General features: G+C 38.2%; 1 protein-coding gene across 2 annotated transcripts in view; it reads left to right on the top strand.

Moving 5' to 3' along the window:
* ACTN2 (actinin, alpha 2) overlaps positions 1 to 25,617 on the top strand; it is a 68,412-nt gene that overhangs the window by 19,558 nt on the left and 23,237 nt on the right. The window contains exons 2-9 of one of the 2 annotated variants that reach the window (XM_014950791.1): positions 5,051 to 5,165; positions 6,415 to 6,534; positions 12,878 to 12,964; positions 14,040 to 14,127; positions 17,895 to 17,973; positions 19,683 to 19,764; positions 21,936 to 22,021; positions 24,730 to 24,822. In XM_014950791.1, the coding sequence (XP_014806277.1) occupies positions 5,051 to 5,165; positions 6,415 to 6,534; positions 12,878 to 12,964; positions 14,040 to 14,127; positions 17,895 to 17,973; positions 19,683 to 19,764; positions 21,936 to 22,021; positions 24,730 to 24,822 (750 nt within the window). Of the gene's footprint in view, positions 1 to 5,050; positions 5,166 to 6,414; positions 6,535 to 12,877; positions 12,965 to 14,039; positions 14,128 to 16,170; positions 16,250 to 17,894; positions 17,974 to 19,682; positions 19,765 to 21,935; positions 22,022 to 23,156; positions 23,243 to 24,729; positions 24,823 to 25,617 lie in introns of both variants that reach the window. The other variant, XM_014950789.1, reaches the window with a different exon arrangement.

Raw genomic sequence — 25,617 nt, 5'->3', positions numbered from 1 at the left:
GACAGAAATTTAGTTTGAGTTGGAGAGAGTGAAAGGCAGTGCTAACTTGGTTATGGAAAATATCTACTAAACAGGATACCAGTCTCTAGTCCTTTATTGGGCTGGATCCACTTCTCAATTTCAGTTTTGAGTGCAAGTAAATAAATTTTCCTGGACTTGTGAAGTGCATCCTCTGTACATGTCCCCATGCAAGTTATGCTGCTGTTTTGGTGATGTACATTTTGGACTCACTGTCAGTGCCAAACTAGAAGTTTACCCTCTGTCTTCAGCAAGTAGAACAAGTTGTCTCATGACCTACTGATGGGTAATAGTATCGGAGAGGGAAGTAACTGGTGCTTTCTCAAGTCTCTTTATCCCTATTATTGCATGCACGTATGAAACTTGTTACTACAGCATCTTGTTTTCTGGCTTTGAAGCACTATCAAAAGTAAGATGTCATTACACTTGCATAAAAAGGACATGTGGGCTTTCTCAGGAGTGTAGGACATCTCAGCTCTCAAGAGATACTACTTTTCCCATCAAAGTATGTCCTTCACATGTAAAAATATTTGCACAAGTGGGCATATCCTATTATTTTTTAGCATTAGCTGCAGTTGATTAGTAATTGATTAGGGATAGGTACCTAAAGGGTGGGTTAAAGGATGGTGGAGCTGGACTCTTTTCAGTGGTTTCCAGCGATAGGACAAGGGGCAATGGGCACAAGCTGGAACAAGCTGGTCCCTTCCAACTCTGACAACTCCATGATTCTGTGATTCCATGATTTGTGGCAATTCTACTTGTGAAGGGCTTGTAAAGTTTAGTGGCCTGAGTAAATTACCAGGTAAGGTCTTTTATTCTTGTGTACACACTTTGCCATCACAGATCTATGAATCCAAATTAAGGAGAATATGCTATTGGCAGTCTTCAGAATGAGGCTAAGAGGGCATAGAACATAAACTGTGCTCCCTTTTCTGGACTTAGCTTTTCCAAAATAGACCTGTGACTGTAGACGATCAATAGCACATTATGAGAACATTTACCTGTGGGACTGCACATTGTTTGGCTTCCTGCCCTGCATCCCCTCTTCTGTGGTCTGTCATCTAAGAATGACTTGTAGTAACAACTTTGGAAAGGAGAAATGTTTATTTTTAAACTTTGTAAAGCCACCTATGGTAAATAAATTCTAAAAAGAAATGTCTAGCTTTCTAGGCACTTACTTGTATCCCTCCTGGTATTTGACTTGGTGCCTTTAGTCCTGCCTTGTTTCTCTGGGCAATCTGATACTCTGAAATGTACTGTGCAGCTCAGCAGAAAAAGGAATTTGCTTTGTCTAAGTCATTTAATAGCTTTTAAATCCCAGTGGATTACAGATTTGCAGGGTACTATATGCTGGCTGTATTTTGATCTCCAGGATTTAAACATGTTTTGAATTGTTTCTTAATAACTATGAATAGAACTGTTAGTTAAAGCCAAAGCAGTGAGAACAAGTGGTATCACAATAAGAATAGAAGGATGGGGATTAAATAAAATGTCGATTGTGGAAACTGTTGAAATTTGCAGGTTACGTTTTGCAGTAGCTTTAGTGCGGTCACTTATGGATTGCATCACTGAAACATAGTAATCACTTTGCTAAGTAGCATTCCTATAACCCTGTTTAGTCCTAGGGAAAGTAAGCCACTTTGGAAGGCACCAGGCTATGAAGCCACATGGTGAGACTCTGCTGTAATGTACTGCAGCAACTCTTTCCATGAGGTACAAGATAACTGTCATAAGGGGATAGCATGATTTCATGACATGGTGTGCTGGTAAAGCAGAAAGCTCTGAGAAACTGTAGTTCAGATAAAAGATCTAAATTTCTTATTCTAGGTACAGAAGATAATCTAAACTGTCTAGATACAGACAGTCTAAATAAAGAATCTGTGCACAGTAGAGTGCTTCAGCAGAACTTGTTATCTTGTGAATGGGGGCTATGTAGGTAATTCCAGGTTTATCCTTCAGAATACTACAATGTCAATGACAAACCCCAATACAGAATCGTACATAACCTACAGATAAGCAAAGGCAGCCCAAAATCAGTGACTGTCATTAAACTATTTATTGAAAACAGCTTGGCTCAGCAGTAGTAGCATCTTTTCCTTGTTTATATCATAGCGACATTGGCTACTTAGTGTCTTCATACAATGAACAGGATAGAGAAGAGAGTTTGTCTCTCAGCAAATTTAGTCCTGTAAAAGTGTCTGTTTTCAAGACAAACTATTTAAATTACTTGAAAACTTTGGGATCTTTGAATAAAACTTATGCCTTTGGCTGTGTGCACCATCCAGTAAATTGAATCAGCTGTTGAAGAGGCGAAGTAGAGGACCACAGTCTGATTAGAGGTGGACAAAATTCTGATTTGCTTTTGTGTTTATATTTATATATGCATATATGAGCTAAGAAGTGCCAGGTTCTATTTCCTCCTAAGAAACTACATGAGAAGTAGCTTTCTTCACAGCAGGAATCAGATTTTTCTTTAATGCTGCTCAACTGATGCGGTCGTTACCACTAAACTCTTCATTAAATGAAAAATCTGAAAAACTCATTTATTTGAGTGGTACAAGGTCAGAACGTTCACCGTAAAACGTCTAAAAGAAGAGATGGAAATGGCTGACGTTTTTTTTTCCAAATTCCTCTTTGAGTTTAGCATGCCGTGCTTGGAACTGCAGTAGCATCTGCAGCTAAGCACATGTCCATCACAAGCTCAATTCATGAAAGGCTCATTCATTTACTGGTTCACCTTTCTAATATTTATTGCCAAATTGCCATGCAAGGTTCATGTGCACTTCCCCTTGACTGCTCTCAGCTGTTTTTTCTATATTACTATAATATTTTTCCTTCCAAGGATGCTTGTTACAGTTTTTAGTGTTTGCAAATGACTTAATGTGGTGCTAAGCCTTTTTAGATACATATCTCTAGAACAAGATACTGCTTGAGGCAGACAAATTAGTCTTATAAAATAGATCCTAACCCTATAATGATCCAAACAAAATACTATCCTAAGACTCCATCCTGTGGAGCCCTGAGGGTAGAGGTGCCTAGTATCTCTGTTGTGCATCTTGATACACTCTGGTTTCATGTCTCCCCATGAGACAGTAAAAGCTAGTTACCTTAAAATGGGGGAAGTTGTACCTTCCTGAATGACTGCTTTTCAAGCTAACCTCCCTTTATTAAAATAGATGTATTTGCAGAGATGTTTCAGCTGCAGCCATACTTAGCTCTACCTGCAGACAGAAAATGACTTTCCTATGCCTCTACACGCAACTCATCCTGTGCATGTCAACAGGACCCCTGCCCAGAACCACTTCCAATACTGTCTTCTCTCTTCCTCTGAGCATCTAGAATTAGGGATTTCACCGCACAGATCCCCCATATCTATAGCACTTCTTGCTTCTTCCTTTCAATTGGAGAGAAGTTGATAAAACTAAAGTTTAGCAAGCTGCTCCTTATCACTGTAGGTGCACTGAGAAAAGAGCCCAGCAAGCTGCTCATAAATTCTTCACATAAACGGAGTCAAACCCAACAACAATCAAAATGTTATTCTTTAACAGAAAGTTGCATTTTTAAGAACAAACCATTTTTGAAAATTCAAACCATATCTTCTTAAAGTATGAAGTATGAAGAAGAATTTACGAGATTCAGTTCCAGGGAAGGTTTTTGCCTTCATCTACTGGCCTTTCTTATTCTGTATCTGAGAGATCAGAAGTTAAATAGTCTTAAAAAACGGGGAAGAAAAAAGAAGGCCAAAGGAAATTTCATATTGACCGTGGGGGTTTAGGATATATTTTATTCTTTAAACTATGTACATTAAATGTTTTGAAAGCTGTGGTAATTTGAAATAGCAAAAGAAGGTGAATTCCATATATCTGACAATTTTAAGTAGCTGAAGTCTAACTTACCAAAATATATTGCCTTGTTATATACCTAGAGTTAAATACCTGGTGAAATGCCTAGTAAATACAAACTTGCTTTATATATCTTAATAGATATTGAAAAGAGAATTTGTCAGAAGACTGAGAAGTAATGGATTTTTGAAAACAGACTAATTTTAACTACTAAAATTTATAGTAGCCTGTGTTTTGATTTCATTCGTTCAAAAGGTAATGTGTATATGACCTCTGTAGATCAATGGACTTAGTTGAGATTTTTGTCTCTGCATGTAAAAGCAGACTTGGTTATTCTCCGTGGAGAGAGAAATGCTCACGGTTGCTTTTGTGACCATTTTTGCCCTGGAAACCTAAGTATCAGCATTTGTGTGCTTTATGAATTGTGGTGGTTTTCTGAAAATTATATAATATGGTTTACAAATAAAACCCAGATATGGCAAGCCATATCTGCAGGGCCTGAATGTGAAAATTCTGTGCTTGAATTGTTGTAAACTTTCAAAATCCATTCCAATTGTCCGTGTTTTCAAAAAGCATTCTGTTTCTCACTGTAGTTACAAATAGGAGCAGATGCAATTTTGCTAGTACCCTTGTATAAAGTCTCTCTTCAGTAGCTTCATCCTGAAGACTTTTAGCACAACTTTCAGCCTCTGAGAATTGCTTGTTACTTGTCCCTGGCATAGATAATCTATATAAGAACTGTTTATCGTGACGTGAATTCAAGTAGTAGAAATTCTTGCTTCTCTGTTTGCTATTGCCTGCAATTTACTATCACACAGCTTCCTTTATACTGTATCAATCTTTCTTTTGGGGAAGAATATGTAACAGGTAAGTGCCAACATAAAATTTTGTTCTCATAAAATGGTAAGTGTAACAATCACTATATGACAATTTTTGCCTTTATGTGTACATCTTTTTTTGGGACGCATTTACAAGAAGAATCTAGCACAATTTTGCTTCTAATCAAGCATCTTCATGAACATCTGGGATAAGAATTTTGAACTCAATGACTTGTATAAAATGAATAGGAGTTGGATATCCAAATTTCTAAGGCAGTAGTGAGAATCTCAGATGCAGTGTTTATTCAGATGGCGTAGCAGTTGTTCTGGAAAATGCCTTGTTGACAAATATATTTTTAATTACTATTACAGACGTTTACAGCCTGGTGCAATTCCCACCTCAGGAAAGCAGGCACGCAAATTGAGAACATTGAGGAGGACTTCAGAAATGGCCTCAAACTGATGCTGCTCTTGGAAGTTATCTCAGGTTGGATAAAATGAATTTTCTTATGTATTCACAGCATGCTAACTGAAACACTCTTAAAAGAACAAAAATTGTTAATTCAGAGCAGTGAAAGCAAACTCTAAGTAGGCTGAAAAGTGAGAGAAGAAACACACTGTAAAACATAAGGGAGGAAAAAACCCTCTGCATTTTCCTTGGACTTGTGTTCCAGAATATCACGGTGTATCAAGGTATCACTGACATCACAGTGTTGTTGGACAAACCACAAACATTGAGGACCTGGTCTTATGCCCTAATAATTAAAAAGCCTTTACACTTTGGTTACAAATACATTTTATTCCACTTCTAGTATAAAAATTTTGCTTTGCTTTTAATGATTTTATTGGATGTACCAATGCTTTCAAATGTGAATTTAAAATTACATCAATATTTAGTACAGGTAATAGGTCTCATTTTTCAGAAGGGCAGAGCATCCCAGAACTCCTTTTGACTAACATGTAAACTCACTATGTCACCCGTTTTATGTGTTATTCAGAGGGGCAGTCCCCAAGGTACACTCAGAATGCCCCCTGTATGGGAAGGGAACAGCTTAAGTTGCAGACACACAACAAAGGTGAAAAAGAAGGTGAAAAGAAGATTTTTACGATATGTTTATTGAAAAGACAGTTTTTGCTTGAGGTTTCAGTGGGGAAATAAGATCTTCAAATCATCACTGTTCATGAAATGGAGAGTCACATTTTCAGAAATTATTCTTCTTTGTGATCCTTTGAAAAGAGAAGTTAATTCAAACACATCAGCCTATGCTCTGAAACTAGCTGCTCTGCTGTACTGGATGAGGTTGTTAAAAGCCATTGTTCTTGGTCAGATGTGGAAGGATGCCATGGCTAATCTGCTAGATAGAATCGAGCCTCTTTTTAACATCAGGCAGGTAAGAGTGATGAGATCTGAGAACATCCTACCTTCTTAATATTCAGCTACTCGAACACAGACAGTAGGAAGGAACCAGAAGTTGAGTAGCAGGAAGCACTCACATATCTTCCAGATATTTAGGGCAAACATAAAAAATTTATTCTGATTTTACTACTATATCAGACAGATCTAAGTCAGATTTGAATTTTCTCTTCAGGGTTTTGTTCAAAGCCATTTTACATTCTTTCTGAAAAATACCTGTTAAAATAACTGCTAACTTTTAGACAGTGCTCACTCTTGATCACTTGTATGTCTGTAGCCAGGTGTATGTAACAGTAAACACACGAAATTTGTTATTCTGCAGGGGAAAGACTACCGAAACCAGACAGAGGGAAGATGCGCTTCCATAAAATTGCTAATGTCAACAAAGCTCTGGATTATATTGCCAGCAAAGGAGTGAAACTTGTGTCAATCGGTGCAGAAGGTATGTGATGGAGCTTCACAATGCACCTTACTTCCTAAGCATTCACATTGCTAAGTTTGACAGAGACCCTTGATGAAACTGCATGGGCTGTTCTCTGTATATGGGTGCCTCAAAAGTCTCTTAATACTGATTGCTGATCTGTATCTGTGAAAGGATGAGAGGTGGAAATGTGTGGATACCTGGAGAGGGATAGGGCTATAAATGAGCTCTTAGATTAGTTTATCTCCAAGGTTAAATTGGATTGTCTGTGGTTCAGTGTGTGTTTGGATAATGATTTCTTCTTTCAGAGCGTTATGTTTTCCTATACATTATTAAAAATAAGGAACTCCTTTAGAAATCAAGTTGGATTCTAGTGTGTGCTTTATCCAATCTGGGATCTTTTTATATCTTTAGGAGATATTATTCAGACAAGACAAAGGCTGACATCACTACCAGGTGGCTGGACCTACTCCCATTTTATTATGAGACTGACTGGATGTCAGCTGTGTTTCTAAAATTCAGATGCAGAGTCAAGGGAGTGATCAAAAGAAATTATGGTAGCTGGGGAGAGACTGAACATATGAAGAAAGTTATTTACTAAATTTACTTTATTATTGTTCTGTTGTTCAGGTAGTTAAAAGCATGCAGTTGGCTAGCTAAATGCTGATAGATGTAAACTGAGCAAAAGAAGGCAGGCTCTCACTGCAAATGAACCTGTGCCTCTTATGAGATTCAATTCATTGTTTAAAAAGACAAAAATCTCTCTAGAACTAGCTTAATTTACCATACAAAGGAGTGATGTAACAGAGAGGTCAGCATTCACTGATTCCACAACAGTTTGACCTAGACTGCTTGGTTCCTCAAGTATCATTCAGCAAATGTGTTCAGTTTCTAGGTCTAGAAGTTGAGAATCCCAAGAAATGGGTGTTCTCTGGGTAGAGCATTTGTTTGAATTCACACTTTATTCATTTGAGGCTGAACTGGGTGGGCCAGCTGAGTCCAAATCCATACCATCTATCTTTAGGGGTATAGCAGAGACCTTTTTGGGGGAATATATCGCCAGTGGGGAGAAACAGGCAATTCCCAAAGGCACTTCAGATCTCAGAAAAGCTCTACAGCATTTCAGAGGTGCCTGGCTCCCTCCGCCAGTTGTACAGGCAGTCAGGGGCAGCTGGGCCCTTTGCTTTTTTAAATGAAGTGGGATGGAAAAATATGCCACTACCCTAAACCTCTGCAGTTGTTATTCTGAGAGTGACATGGCATTGAATGGACAGCAGAGGGTACTGAAGAGGCAAATTTATCTATGGAAATGAAAATAAAGAATATGGAAGCCTGTTTGATAGTTGGTGCAGAAATACTGAGAATATGGAGCAAATGAATGGTGGTTCCTGTCATGTCATGCTGGGACACTGAGGCTTCCTGACCGCAAACAAGGGTATAGCAGAAGCAGTATCTCGTGCGACAGAGTGATTGTTCTCTCTGACGACAGTTGCACAGTGTACTAATGTTTTCACACCTAGGTTCTTCAAGCAAGGCTGCAGTGTTTAAACTGAGATACGTCAGCTCACATCTGCTTGTGAAAGGAGCAGGGCAGCCCTTTGCACTCCCATCTCCCTCATTTTGTGCTGCTTACTGCTACTCATTACTGCCAGGGTGCTCAGACTGAGGAGCAGAGCTTGAGCACTTTCTGTCACCCGAAGGCAAAGCATCTGGGATAGCTCAGATCAGTCACTAAAACCATTTAAGCTAACCCTGCTGTTCTTCTTAACAGCAACTGGCATGAGTTTAGATGCTCTGTAGTAATAGGTAATTCCCCCTGGGAAGGAGGCAGTAACTAGAGGCCTCTTCCAGCTTCTCAGCAGGTTGCTGCAAGTTGATGTGCACTGTCCGTGCACTCAGTATTTCTTCTTGCATGTAACAGCAGGCCGTAGTTAGTAAGTCAGGAGATTAACATGATGTTCTCGACTACACCGCATGCTTTTATTGCTTGTTTCTGGAATTCTTAATCTGTAAAATGGAGGGATTAGAAGTAAAAATTCATGCATTAGCATTGGAAAAAAAAGTTTTAAATTATTGGATGGAAGAATGGGAGAAGAATCCACTGCTACTGTCACAGCTTAGATGCAGAGAGGAACCTGTCATTGTAAGACATTGCACTATGTCAAGTATGGCTACTAACACACATTAGATTACATCCATGTGGGTGGGAGCAGATAGATTCGTGTGCCTTCCACTCCTACTCTAAGCAGGCTGAACACAAAGCCAGCTCTGGCCCAGACGTGCTTAGTGCCCTGTTAAGTTTACCACATCCCCTCTACTAAATTTGTTATCTAAGGCACAGTGCCGTGCTGATGCAGCAATGCAGTATCACATTTGACTGGGTATAGTTTCACAGTGTGGGACCTCTGGCACCAGTACGTGTTTAGAGAGTCCCCGTGCCCCCCTTGTCCTGCATACTTGCTCCCACACTTCACAGCCCTGCCCTATCACTTGGGCTGACAACTGTTTCTGTAGCTATGCTGGAGACTGGATCAGCAATCTGATCTGGTTTTAAAACACGCTTCACCTCTTTGTTTTCTTTTGTTGCATTTTTCAGCGTTGTTGACTGGGTAGTCATTGTAGTATGAAGATGGAATGAATGCCAGCAGGGAGGCAGAGCACAGGCTCCTTAAGCTTTTATTGTTGTCGAAGACCTTAAACCCTTAACTGACTGCCTCTATGTGTGAGCAAGGCACATATGTGCCTGTCTGCACCCATCTGTTTTGGCATTCTCTGAGTTACACGGATGCTTGGAATACTTTTTAATTTCCAAAGCATTAAACTTTTGTATCTAAATCTGCTGAGGATCATGTTTTATTATCTGACACGCTGAGTGGTGAAAAGCATGTAGGCCCAAGGGGACCAACTGGCATTTAAAATGGGGCCTCAAAATAAAGATTAAACTGTGATTCCTGTGGGTCATCAGTACAAAATTCAATTTAGTGTTTTTAAGGGGCCATGGATATTCTTTAAAGCCATGACTACTGTTCTGAGGCTCACTTCCTTGGGCTCTCTGTGCAGTGGAAAGAGAGAGGTGATCACCTTTAGCTGTAATGCTGAGCAGAAGCCAAATTTAGCTACTCTGATCTGTCCTGTGGAAAAATTTTTCTGTCCATTAGTGATGAAATGAGACTAGAGAGTCAAGAAGCTAAAGCAAAAGCTGTGAAGGTAGTCCTTATGAGCCATTCACAGTCCAGGAGTTAGTTTTCCCTTAAGTTTTAAAAAAGTGCAATAACTCCATTCGCGAGGTAATTGCATCCTGAATAAAATGAACAGAGATATGTAGAACCACAAAAGGTAAGTATCCTGTTAATAGGAGACACTTCTGTATTGCTTTTCTGGGGAGCAGGAGAAATATTAAAGACCAAATGATCTGTGAATCTGCTTCAAGAAGGTTAAAATAAAAAAGAATTAATAAATAAAGCCAAAGCAGAATAAAAAACCCCAAATTAAAACCTTTGACAATTTGCCACACTGCTTTGCTTAGCTTTTTCCCTAGGCAGTTTTTGTTTCCCCTACCATTTTCCTTCTGTCCTTTCCTGTCCTGATAGGTTGGCAAGACCTTTTTTCCCAGAAAGCTGTAGCCTTGCATGTGTGTGGGAGGTAGGAACCATCTTCCTCCCAGGACAAACAGGCAGTGTGAATTAAATAATGAAGTCTTCTATTGTCCTGTCTAGAAAAAAATGATAGGAATTAATAATTTTTTCATCAATGACACTTTTCAACATTCAACAACTTTGTTTTCCATCTGTTTAGATATTTTTCCTTGTCTTTTATACATGACTTTTTTGTGTTTTATGCTAGCAGTAGATAATGAGAAACCAAAGCTGGCAAATCGCTTGAAAATTCTCCTGAGGCACAAGCTAGAAAATTCCCTCTCTTGCTCTTTCATTCTGTCTGTGTGTACATACAGATATGTAAATCAAAACAACGATGTAGTGATTATGCAAATCCATGATTTGATTGCCTGATAATCAGCAATGCCTCCTGAGTATTTAAATTCATTTATTTTACACATCTGATCAAAATGCAGTGAAATACTTGACCAAGGAAGAGGGAGGAGAGAGAAGTAGCTACACACTCTAATTGCCATTTGGTCTTTTTTGGCTGAAATAGTTTAGTTTTGACATTTGAAGAGGCCTGAGGTTTTTCAGGGCCAATAAGATAGTAATAAGGCATGGAAGACAGGCAAAGTGAGGTACAAATTCTGGAAAATTAGTGTAGAACTCAAAGGGGAAAGTGGAAAAATAGCCATTCATATATAAGCTTGGATTATCACACTAGTAAAGTAAGTATAGACTAGTGATGGGTGACATATCTCCTACTACATTTGTTAATTCCATAGGTTCAAATGACAGCTTGTGTCACATACTACTGCGATTTAACTTGTATCTCAAGTCTCGGGGCTAGCAGCTGCTTTGTTCTGTAAAAGTTGCTCCTGGATTCAGGCAACTTTTATGTAGTAGATTGACTGCATTTTCTGCTGGCACCTCTATTGGCATTTGGCATTAAATTGAGGAAATGCCTCCTGCTTCTTTCCCAGAACACCTGTGGGCCCACTGGCAGCCACAGCTGCTGCACTTTTTGAGGAAGGCTGGAGGTGACTTTCAAGCAGGAGAGCAGCTGGTGCCTTCCCTGCTCCACTGCTCTCTCCGTGTGAGGTGACTGGAAATGCAGTCTGCAGTTCCCATCTCTCATTGTCCCACCTCCTCCCTGTCCAGTGCTGGACCCTCCTTACAGTCTCACTGTGTTCTTCTGAGTCTCTCGCCATACTTTTCAGACTGGTTTGACATTATCATCGCCACACTTAAGTGGTCTGGCAGTACATCTTTTGGTGTTGAGAAATTTAAGTGGTACCGTTGGTACTACTGTTCATATTACAATGTAGAAGCACTGGATTCTAACTTGGTTTGTGGAAGGGGCTCCCATGTCTATATAAGAAGGGTTGGAGAAAGCGTCTTCCTTGTGCTCTGTGTCTGTAGGTAGACTAAAGCAGTCTTGAAACAAATTGAAACCTCAGCAGTAAAAAATCCCATTTGATATTGAAGATACATTAGATGTGCATAAGCATCAGAGCTCTAAGACATTGCAACCTCATAGCCGTGTTTCTGAACTGTTTGGCAGGAAGCTATGTAGCAGTCTTAGGAGGTACTGTGTCCCTTGACCTGTTCTTCATATCTAGTCTGTGCTGGCACTATGAATAAAATTCTCAAAAAGGTCTAAATAGTATAAGGGGATTTCTGAGTACCATTTTATTAAAAAATAATATTGTTAATGTCCTGTAGTTTCTTAAAATTTGGGGTAAGACCGTGTTTTTTTCAGTTCCTTTGTATTTGAAAACAGGAGGGCTGATACTGTTCAAACTTTAAAGAAGTATTTCCCTTCAGGCGCTCTCTAAAAGAAAGTCAGCCTAAAAGGTAAAGATTTCAGACAGTTACAGCTACCTGGAGAGAAGCCTTTCAGCACGGAAGGGCTGAAGTGACCTTAATCTCAGTAATCTTCAGTCCTACTGCCAGGGTAGCACAAGCATGAGTTTGTTGAAAAATGAACCCAGATGATACAATGAATTTATTAAATACAATGTATTTTTTATAGAAAGATATTCTATATCAATTACGTAACTACATTTTTCATATTGTTTTATTATTTATTTTATTTCCTTTTTCTTTTTTATTATTTTATTATTATCTTCTATAATATATTGATATGTTCTATTAATATATATAAAACTGTGATCAGTTTTGAGCCTCTCACTGCAAGAAAGACATTGAAGTTCTGGAGCATGTCCAGAGAAGGGCAACAAAGCTGATGAGGGGTCTGGAGCACAAGACTTATGAAGAGCTGCTGAGGGAACTTTGGTTGTGTAGCTTGGAGAAAAGAAGGCTGAGGGGAACTATCTAGAGCTGTAGACAGTTGTATCACTGTCTACAACTACCTGAAAGGAGGTTGTAGCGAGGTGGATTGTTGGTCTCTTCTCCTGAATAACGAGTGATAGGACAAGAGGAAGTGGCCTCAAGTTGCACCAAGGGAGGTTTAGATTGGATATTAGGAAAATTTCTTCACCAAAAGCATTATCAAACACTGGAAAAGGCTGCCCAGGGTAGTGGGAATCACCATCCCTGGAGGTATTTCAAAGATGAGTAGATGTGGTGCTGAGGGACATGGTTTAGTGGTGGTTTTGGGTGCCAGTGTTAGGTTAATGATTCAACTTGGTGATCCTAAAGGTCCCTTCCAACCTAGACAATTTTATGATTTTCTATGATTAAAATAAGAGAAAATAGAAAACACATTCTAAATATTACTACTGTATCTTTTTTCACCTCAGAAATTGTTGATGGCAATGTGAAAATGACGCTGGGTATGATCTGGACTATCATCCTTCGCTTTGCTATTCAGGATATTTCAGTGGAAGGTAACATGCAACTATATTAAATAATTTGGAAATTTATTTAAAGACATTTTAGTATGAATTATGAACAAGTGAGATGTGTGTTTTTAAAATGAATTATTTTTTCTCAGAAAATTATACTGCAAGTTCCCTACCTGGTGACAAAATAAATTTCTGGAGGGCAAAAGTAATTGCTCTGCTTATCCTAAGGGAGACCTCGACCCACCTTTCTAAATGCAGAAGTTCTGGGCATGCTTCTCAGTTGTAGAGATAGAAACATGCCTGTGTTTCTGAGCTTCAGTGGCCTGAAACTATGCTATATCCTGTTTGTTGTCCTATTTCCAAAGTACTTTTTTAGTCCTGTCCATTTCTCACATTCTTTGCAAATATTATCTGATTATATTCCTCCCCCCCCCCCCCCCCCCCCCCCAATGCTTCAGGTTTTTTTTTTTCTTAACTTCACTTGGCTTCTTAACTGGCTCCAAAAAGTGTGTTGTAGTTACAATGCTCTTTAAATCAAATCTATGCTGTGAAAAGTCTAGAATTCTAGAAACTAATATCAATTTCCAACAAAAGTAGAGTCAATTCAAGCTCTGCATGCTGTCCTGCCCATAATTTGTGGCACATTAAATGTGGACCCAATGGTCTATTTGATCTTTTCCATCCTTTACTAATGCATTCAGTTGCCCACAGGGTTCAGATAATGAAGGTATTTCTTCAGCACTTATACCTCCCCATAAGCAGATGGCCTCAGACAAGAAGCATATTTCATGTAGGCACCAACACAGTCTTTTATGTCTAGTTCTATTATATTTGTATTGGGTATTTTTCTCCAAATATAAATTCTGCTGTCCAACCAATATAATTTCTTAAACTTTTGATATCCCAGAATTATTGTGTCTGCTGAGACTCTAGGCTGAGTTGTTCCACTTGAGCTGACTTTTATGTCCTCGTGGACCCCCATTAGTCCATTTGTATAAGTATCTTTTAGGATTAAATATTGGTTTATGCCAACCAGTTTCAGGTGGCTGACCACATTCAAGATGACAATAAATTAATTACTTGAGCACTTTTTTTATTCCCCTGATATCTTTTACAGAGACCTCTGCCAAAGAAGGGCTGCTGCTGTGGTGTCAAAGGAAAACTGCTCCTTACAGAAATGTGAACATTCAGAACTTCCATCTTAGGTAAACTTCCATTATTTCAAGGGGTAGAAGCAGTATAAAATATTTTAGGTCAAATTTTCCCCCCAAGTTGTGTAGGTATATGTTTGACAAGAGAATTTCGCTCTTCACCGTTAACTGGGCTCTTTTCAAATTCTCATGCCCTGTCTCCAGAGTCCTATTTTGGTTAGCCTTTGGCATTATTTACCATGGCATCCACAGTTACTACTTAAAAGGAAAAAGTCCCTACTAGTTACAGAATGACCATATTGCATTATTAGAGGTCCTTGGTGTGTAGGAATACCTGAATAGCACAGCATAGTGACTTGGCAAATGACTGCTTTCAAATGAGAGCCACTGTAGGTATGGACTGCTCTTGGCAAAAATGCCAATGTGTTGAGCATGCAAATGTTTCATTGTGATGAATCAGTCTTTATTATTTTGTGACATAACTATAAATAAGCAGCCAAAAATGCACTTGGTACACAACAGCAGCACTTCAAACACGTTTGTTTTCAGGATCAGAATTATTACCTAAGTTGGAAAATCTAGTGAAGCTCCAGCCTTGGTTCTGTGTTTTCATTAAGGGCTAGAAAGGGAGTTCCAGGCCATATGCAGGCTGCCTGGCTTGGGGATTTCACTGGACTAGTTCCTGTCGCTCTGCCGGTGACCCACCTCATTAAGCTATATGACTTCCCATTTGCACTGCTTAACCATGTGTTCTTGCCTTCCCTGAAACTCTTTATAGCACTTACAACAAAAGTATTCAGGTGTTTTGAATTCATTCTTAATGTGCAGCACCTGAAACACGTGGTGACAGAGAAGATACAATTCATGCATGTATCCACAAATAAAAATAATTTGTTTGATTTACAGTATTGCCTTCCAGAGACCTGAAATTTGTTATGTGTTATTTTCCTTAAATATGTAGAGGTATATTTCAGTAGAGCTTTATATGAATGTAAATTACATGATCAGAATCTTAGTGTATATAAGTATAGATGCTGGTCTGATACACGGTATGGGGAAACTTCTTGAATGGAAGCACCTTGATTTATGTCTAGGTTGAACGGCTCTTACAGAACTACTTAACAACGGGCTGTCCAGATTATTTTAGTCTATACCTTTTGGAAAAAAAGCTTTTTGTTAGTTTTCATTTTGATTCAGTTTTACCTTCTGGATGATTTTATATTATACAAGATATGTATATTCTGATTAATTTTATTACATTTTTATTAGAGATAGTTCTGTTATTTGAAGGATCTATCCAGACATCTCAGTGTAAGGGATTTTAACAGTCTTAACATGTTTAGTATAATACAACTATTGCCCAGGAAAAGACCTCAAACCCATAGTCCCAGTGATTGCATAAAGTGTTTACATAAAACATCTTTCAGAATAATTGCTGCCGGCTGAAAGGAATCTCTCGTAATCTTTCCAAATGGATGTTATTTGTAGCTCTGGTCATTGCCTATTCTTGCCTTGAAAGGTAGTGTCACCCTGAAAGGATGTCACATTGAAGTGTCAGAGCTCAGATCAAAGCTGTCATATGTGAGAAGTGTTTTAAATAAACTAAGCTGTTTTATGACTTCGTATGAGCACAACATGGTTGTGCCATTAAAACTGACTGAAAAAACTGACAGAAAAGTCCAGTTGCTTCAGCAAATTCAAGTAATTGCAGGTTTGCTCTCCTTTCATTTTTTCACAAACATATTGTAAATGTCATAGGAGATTATGCGCTTTCATTGATGAATGTGTACTCTGAGCTATCCTGGCACACTGCACAAATTAACCAATTGAAATCAGGGACTGTTGCGCATAGTGTACACTGCCTAGAAAGTATTATGGAGTCCTTAAGTGTTTATGGACTGTAGAGTAAGATACGTAGTACAGGAAAAATAGTACAGTAACAGAAAAGCTCAGAGGGAGGAGAATTGACAGAACGTGTCAGGGTTTGACAGGAGAGTTCCTGCTTGATTTTAAGCCTTGAGCAAGGATCAAAGTGTAAAATGTCATTAATTTATTAACTATTTTTTTTCCATTCTATTTTTTGTTGTTGTTGTAAAGCTGGAAAGATGGCCTTGGATTATGTGCACTTATCCACAGACACCGACCTGATCTTATTGACTACTCCAAGCTAAATAAGGTCATCAGTCTGGGTGGTACAGCATGCTGTCCTGCAGTGATTTGGTTCACTTCTGGTTTGCTTAGCATGTTTTCTAAAACACAAGTTAAGGAGTGCATACTAATTCTGACTGGCTTTCTACGCTCCCTCCAAAAGAACGAGTGACACGGAGGAAAGGACCCCATGACTGTCCTGTGTCCTTCTTTCCTTCCTATTACCATGAATTCAGCATTTAATTGCTGAATCTGGTCCTCAGCTTCTAGGCAGTTGTTGAAATCTTTTATGCTTCCTGATATGGATCAAATACATTGAAATTCTTCATTCACTACTGATAGTATTATACATCCATCTTCTTTTGTATCTGGTGTAAATGACTGTACACAGCAGAGCAGTAAACAATGAGATACTAATTAGTCCTAAGATTCCTGAGCACTACCCTTGTTAATCAGGAGTATGCAATAAGTTACTAGTCTTACATAGAAAATATTCACCACTTCATAGATTATACTTCTACCTATACTTTCAGACAAGTGGTAACAAAACTGATATCCTAATTTCCTTAGGCAGTACCTCAGGGGGATTACAAAATTACTTTATTGCAGTATATGCTACTTCTGGCAAAATGCACATATTCTGAAAGATACCAGCTGCCTTGATTTGAGAGGGAGGAATGAGGAGCAAGTAATAATGTCAGAATTTCTGGGTACCATTACTGAAGAATAAAACCTAGAAAGAAATTGGAATATTGTCTTCTCACATTAGGTCTCAATACATACGTATCATTTTCTGCTTTCTGGAATAAATGTATCTTGAGGTCTCACATAAACAACAGTAAAGCAGAAAACTTAACCATGGTTTTAATTTGTTGAATGCAACTTTTCATTTATGAGAGAGACTGGAAATCATAGACTATATTTTCCATTCCATGCCCTTCCATTACAAATTGATTTTACTAGTGGAATTGACTGTTATGAGAAAGCTTTTGATCAGGGAAAAGATGAATGAATGAGATTAAATTATATGAAAACCTTAGCTGCTTTATATATCTATGATAAATTCATGCTGGGATCCCCAAGGAGTGCAGTGATGAAAATTAAATGAACTTATTCCTAAACACATAAGACTTAAATTTAGCAGTTGTTAAGAGAACTGCAGATCTGAACCCAAGGGTAAAATATTAGCCATCAACACCAGCTTGTTCTCTAATTCTCTTTACAACCATTACTATGGATAAACAGGTTCGTGGAATGACTAAGCTACCTGCCTCTGTGTACGTGTGCTTAAGCGTGGCACAAACAGAAGTTAGCTTGATTGAGTCTGTGCTTTGAAAAAGTGGTAGACAGTACTAAAAAACTTCACAGTATAACCATCCTATATATGAGTGCTGAGAAAAGGGAACAGAACATAAGCAGACCTGCTTCAACATTACTATTTCCCTCTTAGAGGTTCCCAAAATAAGAACGGGTCAGGTTTCAAACTGAGGCTGAGCTGTGGCACGTAAAGCACATGCAGAAAAATCCTAAAATAGATCTGGCTTTTCTGACTTGGCTGTGTTTGATTGACTGCTCATTTTGGTTACATTAACAGCTGTCTTGGTGTCTTGTTTCTTATCTCCTGCATGCTGTCCTTTCCTTTTCTCACCAATGTGTTTTGTGTGAACTTGTAGCTGGAAAGATGGCCTTGCTTTCAGCGCCCTTATCCATAGACACAGGCCTGGTCTTCTTGACTATGACAAGTTAGATGAGGTATTTCTTTAGCTGTAGCAGAGATCTTTAGTTACTGCGTCTTGTAGTTTTGTTTAAAAAGATGGGTGATGGAGATCTCTTACAACTATTTAGAAGTTGCTGTGATTTTAAACAGATCTGTTACCAGTGGAGCATAATTTACTCAGGGACTTAGTACCAAGCACACAAATAGGAGGTGCTCATCACTCATCCATCCACAAAGTGTTTTAATCTAGTCAATAGCTCTCACTTAGATTTACTGTATTTTTGTCCCATTTAATTTCAGTAAGAGTTTTTGTATACACAGTTAGTAGATGTTGTATTATATATGGTGTCTTGTGTAATAGCAAAAATAACTTCATGTGTTTTAAATATTGTCTACATTTTAAGTTCCTCTTAATATCAACGATACACAAAACTGCTAAATGATGATAGAGTGAGAATTTATGATTAGAGATTTGGTATTCTATTATACCCAAATTTTTAGGTTTCACAATGTAAACTCTTCTTTAAAACACATTTTATTGAACATGCAATGTTTGTAGAAATATGTGTCATGGGCTTTACTTCTGATGAAGGCATATGTATGTGCCTGAGGAACAGACTTCTGTGAAACTTAAATAATTGCTGTGATTCCATAGTAAATAATCTTACTAAGTTCATTTCAAAGTAACAAAAGAGGCATGCCTGAGACTAGATCCCTTTATAGGAAGTGTTTATATTCAAATGGAAGTCCTGGAAATTCCCTACAGAAAACCTATTAACATTTTTTCAGTGCATGCCAGCATCTCTAACTTTGCTCTTCCATGTCCTTGTTTCCCCACCCTCTCTCTAGACATTGGCATTGTTCAGAGTGGCTATGATCATTTAGCAGTTTGTGAATACATGAAAAGAATACTAGCATTAATGGCATGAACTGCAATTTCACATGGGGTGTTTTCACTTCAAGGTGATACAGGAAGGCTGCCTTAAGAGGAGCCCTAATCTGACATGCTCTTCAGTTGTCAGCAATATCTGTCTGTAGTGCAAGACATGAAATGTGTGCTGCTTATCTGAACTGTGCTCACTGCTTCCTTTCTCTTTCCTTCAAAAACCAAAATCAAAATCTCAAAACCAGAGGAAGCCCTTGAATTTCCACAGCTCTAAAATTCCATTTATAGAGGTGTTACAGATTTCGTTGTCCAAGTCAAAACTGGGAAGTTTTGCTCCTTCCGGAGTAGTGTTCTTCTCTCTGTGCTTGCTTCTTCTTATGCGTGCACTTGACCAACAGAGAATTCAGTAGAATTTTTGTCACTATAATATAGTATGTATATATATTATATATATTATATCAATATGATATCGTAGATATAAAATATGCAGGATTAACATTTTGATGAACTGTCCAGTATAACCTACTGGACCAGTGGCCTTGATTGTATGTATTACTGCTGTACTTCATTAAGAATTAGGAGTATATACTGTGTATGTTATTTATGTTCCCCTCCAGAATATAATTGCAGCAGAGTCCTAGTGGTAGCTAGGTCCTAGCTTATGAATGTTTTCTTTTGAAAGTATACCGGTAGATAGAGCAAAAGTTGATATACCTATACTCTGGTTTTTGAAGAACAATAGTTGTGACTCCAGTTTACAGTTTGGAAAAACAGAGTAAGCTTTTATATACTTCCTGTAGTCTTGCTTCAAGAAAAAACTTCTATCTTTGACTAGTTGTGTTTTCTTCTTTAATGCAGGATGACCCCATAGGAAATATCAACCTTGCCATGGAAATTGCTGAAAAGCATTTGGATATCCCTAAGATGTTGGATGCAGAAGGTGAGAATTACAGGTTACTGAAGTTTGTGTTACTCACAAGCAGGAGACAGGAAAACTTCTTTTGTTTTGTACCTAGCAAATGTTCAACATTCCTTCCCCATGAATCATAATGGAGCAACCTGCTTTGTCTTCAAACAATGCTTTCCTTCTTATTCCCCATGTATTGGATAATATCACTTTTTTGCTTTATTCCTTCTTGTATTTTTTGTGTTTATTACAGCACTTTGGACCCTAACCTCAGCACACGGCCCTGCTGTGATAACTGAGGTAAAATGCAGGATCAAAAGATAATCCTTGCCTTTAAGAAGTTAAAATCTGAATCTAATAAATAAAACACAACTGTTAGCAGCTTAAAGCAGATTCACTTTTTAAATGTTTAAGTGAGAGGGCCAGAAATAGAAATAGAAGTACAGAACTTTCAAAATACTCTGCCTCCTTTCAAATACATGCCTCCTATGAAGAACAGCTAGGTTGAGGGAAGAATTTTGGGGTGGGGTATTTAAATTGTAAACCTTGTGCAGTGATAGTTTTAACAAATAGCTTCATGTTTGGTTTCTCCAATAGAAGTTGACAGAGTTTGTTGACAAACAACAAAGAAATATTTGTTTAAGTTTTGTGAATTTCTTCAAGATAACCAAACTTTTGTACTCTAGGCAAAAAATAGTACCAAAATACTGGAATTTGCCTACACTAGTTCAAAGCATTCTTCTCCATGTATGCAGGCTCTGCTCTGGTGGCTTGTCAGTCAGCAGTGATAACACGGGAATTATCCAAAGCACTCAAACTTACTGTGTCTGCTCCCCTTGAAGTCTCTAGTAGGAAAGTTAGGCCAATACAGGATGATTTGAAAAATCCAGGTTGTAACATCTTCATGGAAGAGGTTTCTTCATTTCACTTTCATGCTTCAAAACAAATTGTTTTCATTTTTTGAATTGCAATTCCCCTTTCAAGCACCACTTAATTATTTTGCTCTGAAATACTGTGAAAGGAATAAGCAGAAGTGCTACCTCCTTACCATTGAACACCTCCTACTATCATTCTCCTTTCCTCATTTTTAATCTCCACATACAATGTAAGAAACCTTTTTTTTTCGCCCTCAACAGATTTTCTGCCCATTCTACCCATATCTTTCTATTTGTCTTCTTGGTGGAGGAGGCAGGGAAATGAAATCATGCTGCTTATAACACCCTCAAACTATTCACTGTCACTTTTCACTCTCTTTATTTCCTCTGTGTTCTCAGTAGAAACTTTGCAAAGTTTTGTTCACAACTATATGAAGTAGATGAAAAATCAGTAGAAACATTGGTCCTCAACTTAGAAAGCTCACTGTTAATATTAGAAAATTTCACTTTGTTCCTGTGTTTTTTCACACCAGTATTTTCCCACTCCTTACACTGGCAGGAAACCTTGCAGCTTGTACTAGCATTATTCATCACTCAGCCATAAATGGTGTAAACCCACCTTTTTCTGCCTTCCTCTGTTAAGCAGTGAAAAGGTCCATTTTTACCAATGTATATATACCTTGATTGCACTCTTTCTATACTTCTACTCTTTCCTGCCATAATAGGGACAAAGCTATCAGCCAGCCAAGTCAAACTCTTCTGTGATTTATGCTATTAACTAAAAAGACAGGCTGAGGCAGGAATGGCAGAACTATTACTACCCAAGCTTTTCTTAGAACAAAATGTATTTCTGGACTGCACATTTCTACAGGTTTCCAACACATGTCACTACCCTGTCGGTCATGGGGACCCTTTGCTAATATGCACTGTACTCACTCCTATTTTGTGACTGTCAGTGGCTGTGTTTAATTCTGGAATAATTCTAGTGATTTAGATGAAGTTACTTTGGAGTGACAGTGAAGCTGAACCCAGTAGATCTGCCAGCCATGCCATCTGCTTGGAAGTTTCCACAAACCAGAAGGTAGCAATACTCTTCTGGTATAGTCTCAGCCTTCAGATGTTTTGCTGTTTCAGGGAGAGTTATATCTTTTCCATTTACTGATTCCTAAAGCTTAGGTAGCTTTGCACTGATGTCAGTAAACAGATGCAACCTGAATAATGCTGTATTTATTTTGAATCCTTATAGCACTGAGGTGGCATCATCAGCATAATCTGATGGAAGTACCTTGTTAGAATTTCTGAGAAATAAACCCTCTTTTCTCCACACAGATGTAGTAAACAGTGCCAGACCTGATGAAAGAGCCATTATGACTTATGTTTCCTGTTACTACCATGCATTTGCTGGTGCTCAGAAGGTGAGATTGTAGAAGATGGATCAGATCTCATCCTTCACCTTCTGTCTTGTTTCTTTCAGCAGTTTTTCCTCTTCTGATCTTTTCCTCACTAGTTACTAGGACAACATCTTAGAGCTGAGCTCATTTCCTGTTGCCTGATTTTCTTTGTGAGCCACTGTCTTGGTAGAGCCAGTAGTAGTCTATCCATTTGTTCCATAGAAGCAAACCTTCCTGTCTCATCTTTCAGTATATTTGCTAATAATATCCAGTAGTTTTTTGACAGCTGGTTACTGAATAATATCACAATATTCTTTTTAATTAAACTTGTGTTCATTCATTTGAAGCACCTTTAAAAATGCAAGCTGAAAATAAGCTCATAGTGAAAAAAAAATTTCAATAGCAGAATACCATCTTTTTTCTCCCTGCTGGATATTATTCCTGCTGCAGATGTCAAAACTGTCAAAAGCAGATGCTCAGAAAATAAACCCTTCTCTTATGCTTTCAGGATTGTTTTTAAAGTGTTAAATGCTTAATGGTAAGTACAAACGGCAACATAAAATGTTGCTACTATGAAAAATAGACATAGAAACGTAAACAGGCATCTCAGAAGAGCTCTGGAATCATGTCCTAATGAAAAAAAGGAAAAAATTAAAAAACAAGGCAGTTCAGAGTTGGACATACTTCAGATATTAGTTTATAAAGAATACTGATATATAATGTTAAGGTTATAACTAATCCACATGCAACTTCCAGAGAACATCTCCCCACATCAAAATATAGCCTGTCTTTCCTGTGTCTTAGTCAAAAATCCCCACATTCTAAGTCACCATACATACGCCTGCCAGTTCTTAAACAGATAGTCCTGGTAAAATTAAGGTCCCTCCTCCTGTGACAATACTGCAGGATCAAGTTGATTTAAAAAAATCCATCTCTTTGTAAGAGCTCATGTTGAATTTTTAGTGTACATTGTATTCTGTCAGCACTCATCAATCTAACACTAAATTCATGACAGCTTTGTAGAGTTTCTAGAGTACAGTTATGGACAAGAAAACAATCAAATGACACTATATTGTGCTTTTATTTACTCATCCTATTTTCTACTTCTCGATTCTTTTTTTTGTTTTGTTATGTTTTCATTTCTCCCCCCACCTTGTAGATATTGTGAACACTCCCAAACCCGATGAGAGAGCTATCATGACATATGTGTCCTGCTTCTACCATGCTTTTGCTGGAGCAGAGCAGGTATTAATCAACTGTCCCTTCAGGTTGCTGTGGTTTTGTTTGTTTGTTTCACATTTACACTAGTTTATTAAAAAAAAACCTAATTTAGTGCTTTGTGGGTTTAATTAACAATTGCAAGTATTACGTGAGCACTAATACTTGTTTTTAACCAACACTTGAACCTGTTTTAGTTGAATGTTGTGTAGCAAGTTGAACTTCTTTAATTCCAATGGACATTCCTGTCCACTGAATTTTGAGTCTTTATTTGGCGATTTATAAGGACTATTTCAGCAAAACCGTATGTGACATTACTGTGAAATGCAGTTGTTGTTTGTTGCTACATCAACATCTTAGGCATCTGCTGCATAAAAGAATGTTTGACTTTTGGAGACTGAGACTATTCTAGACTTACTCATGCTGAGTAGTACCTTAGGGCTAGATTTTCAAAGATGCCTAAAGATGCAAAATGGCACCGAAGACATCCAACATAGTATTTGTGCCTGGTTCCCACAGGATTATTTGTGGATCTAAGTACTCGTTTAAAAGGCAGGAACATCATCATCAGACCTGTCGTACAGGATGGGATTCTTACTTACAAATGTGGCATTTCCCACTGTTCTGCTTCATACATTTCTAGCTTACAAATGGACATAACCCAGTTTATGTGAAAAAAAAATAATAAAGAAACCTTGATGTAGTTGATACTTTTCCTTCATCCTCAGGACGTAATTTCCCTTCCTGTCTGGTAGGCCCCCTACACCTTATCAGACCACAGCTATGCTGTTGCACCCTCTTGCTTCTGGGTGTGAAGGCTTTGCTATTCATGCAAAAGGGGGATTCCAAATACTCTGTAACACAGGAGTATACACAGACATTTATTTGGTTAGATATACTTCAGACTCACATTTTTATGAAAGTATAGATCTGTGATGTCAAACTAGTAATGTAAATTTTAAATATGGCAGAACTACACGGTGCCATCACAAATAAATTTGGCAGGAGATATGAAAAGATTTGCTGTCGGTGATTGAGCTGTATATATTCTCAAGGGTATATGTACGTATGATGTGCAGATGTAGAGTGGTCTGGGACTCCTGAATCACATGCAGTGTCTTTCCCATTGTGACTAACAAATCTAATACTTTTTTGGTGTGATATAAAAAAAATAACCTTATAAGGATAACTTTAAGAATGGCCTAAGTTGTCTTTGAAAATAAAAGATTTATTAGACAACTATAATGGCAGTGTGAAGTTCTCCCTTGTATATTAAGGTTTGAGTGTACAACACGGTGACTTCTGTGCTAATCTGTGCCTTATTCAGGCCATTGGAATCTGTGACTACAGAAGGAGGGTAAATATATATCTAAGTAACGTAGGAACACAAATCAACGACTGTAAAACAATGTGATTTTTATTTGCAGCAGCCACATTCTTTCTCTTTCTCCAAGCTTGTACCTTTCTCAGAATGTGTTTATGAATATATTCTGTTTATTTGCTGTGTTTTACAGGCAGAGACTGCAGCTAACCGGATCTGTAAGGTGCTTGCTGTGAATCAGGAAAATGAGAGGTTGATGGAAGAGTATGAGAGACTAGCAAGTGAGGTAAAGACAGCTGCATCTGTAATGTGGTGACAATTTTGTTCATGAAATACTGAAAGCTGAGAGATTCATGCAAGACAGCAAAGTGAAGGCACTATGAGGGTAAATCTCACAGCAGTAGGGCAGAAATCTCAGTTACCCAAGATGTTAAGGTTCAGATGACTCCTTGGCCATGAATTTCCTGTATGACCTCCAGCAGGTCGCTTAGCCTCATTAATGTGCCAAAAAGGGTGTTTTGAGGACTGTTGTCAGTCTACCCCAAGACCAAGCTTGCTGTCTCTGTAATCTCCAAAGATAGCCATTCTTGACCACGTGGTAGATACAGGATCCTGTCACTCCGAGCAAGCCCATTGGCTCTGTGTATGGCAGATCACACCTGGAGAGGTCTCTCAGGGTGTTCGCAATGCACCTGTGAACACAAGGCAGCAAGTGAATGAAGAAGGGGGCACATTGTGCTCCTCCTGTCACTTCTTGGTAAATAGAAAATTTGTTGTGTCATTGATCAACTAAATCAATGTGTAGTGCACAAATGAGAGCTCCCTTGTCCTTAGTGAATCACCTGCAAAAACATACTGAGATCTTACATGCAAAGGGAATAGTGCTACATTGGCACTAATGGACTTCTGAGTGAAGGTTTTTATATGACCTAAGTTACTTGGCTGGTGTCTGTCCTGATGCCATAAATATGCTTAAAGACATCAAGACCATTATTTTTGAAAGTGGCAAGTGATTTGGAGTAACTCAGGCTTTGAGTAATTAGCTAGAGACACCTTACATGTGTGTTCATTTTTCCGAGAA

Source organism: Calidris pugnax, unplaced genomic scaffold (genome assembly GCF_001431845.1).
Source record: "Calidris pugnax isolate Ruff unplaced genomic scaffold, ASM143184v1 scaffold24, whole genome shotgun sequence".
NCBI classification, from domain to species: domain Eukaryota; kingdom Metazoa; phylum Chordata; class Aves; order Charadriiformes; family Scolopacidae; genus Calidris; species Calidris pugnax.
This window is presented reverse-complemented; position numbering and strand designations above follow the sequence as displayed.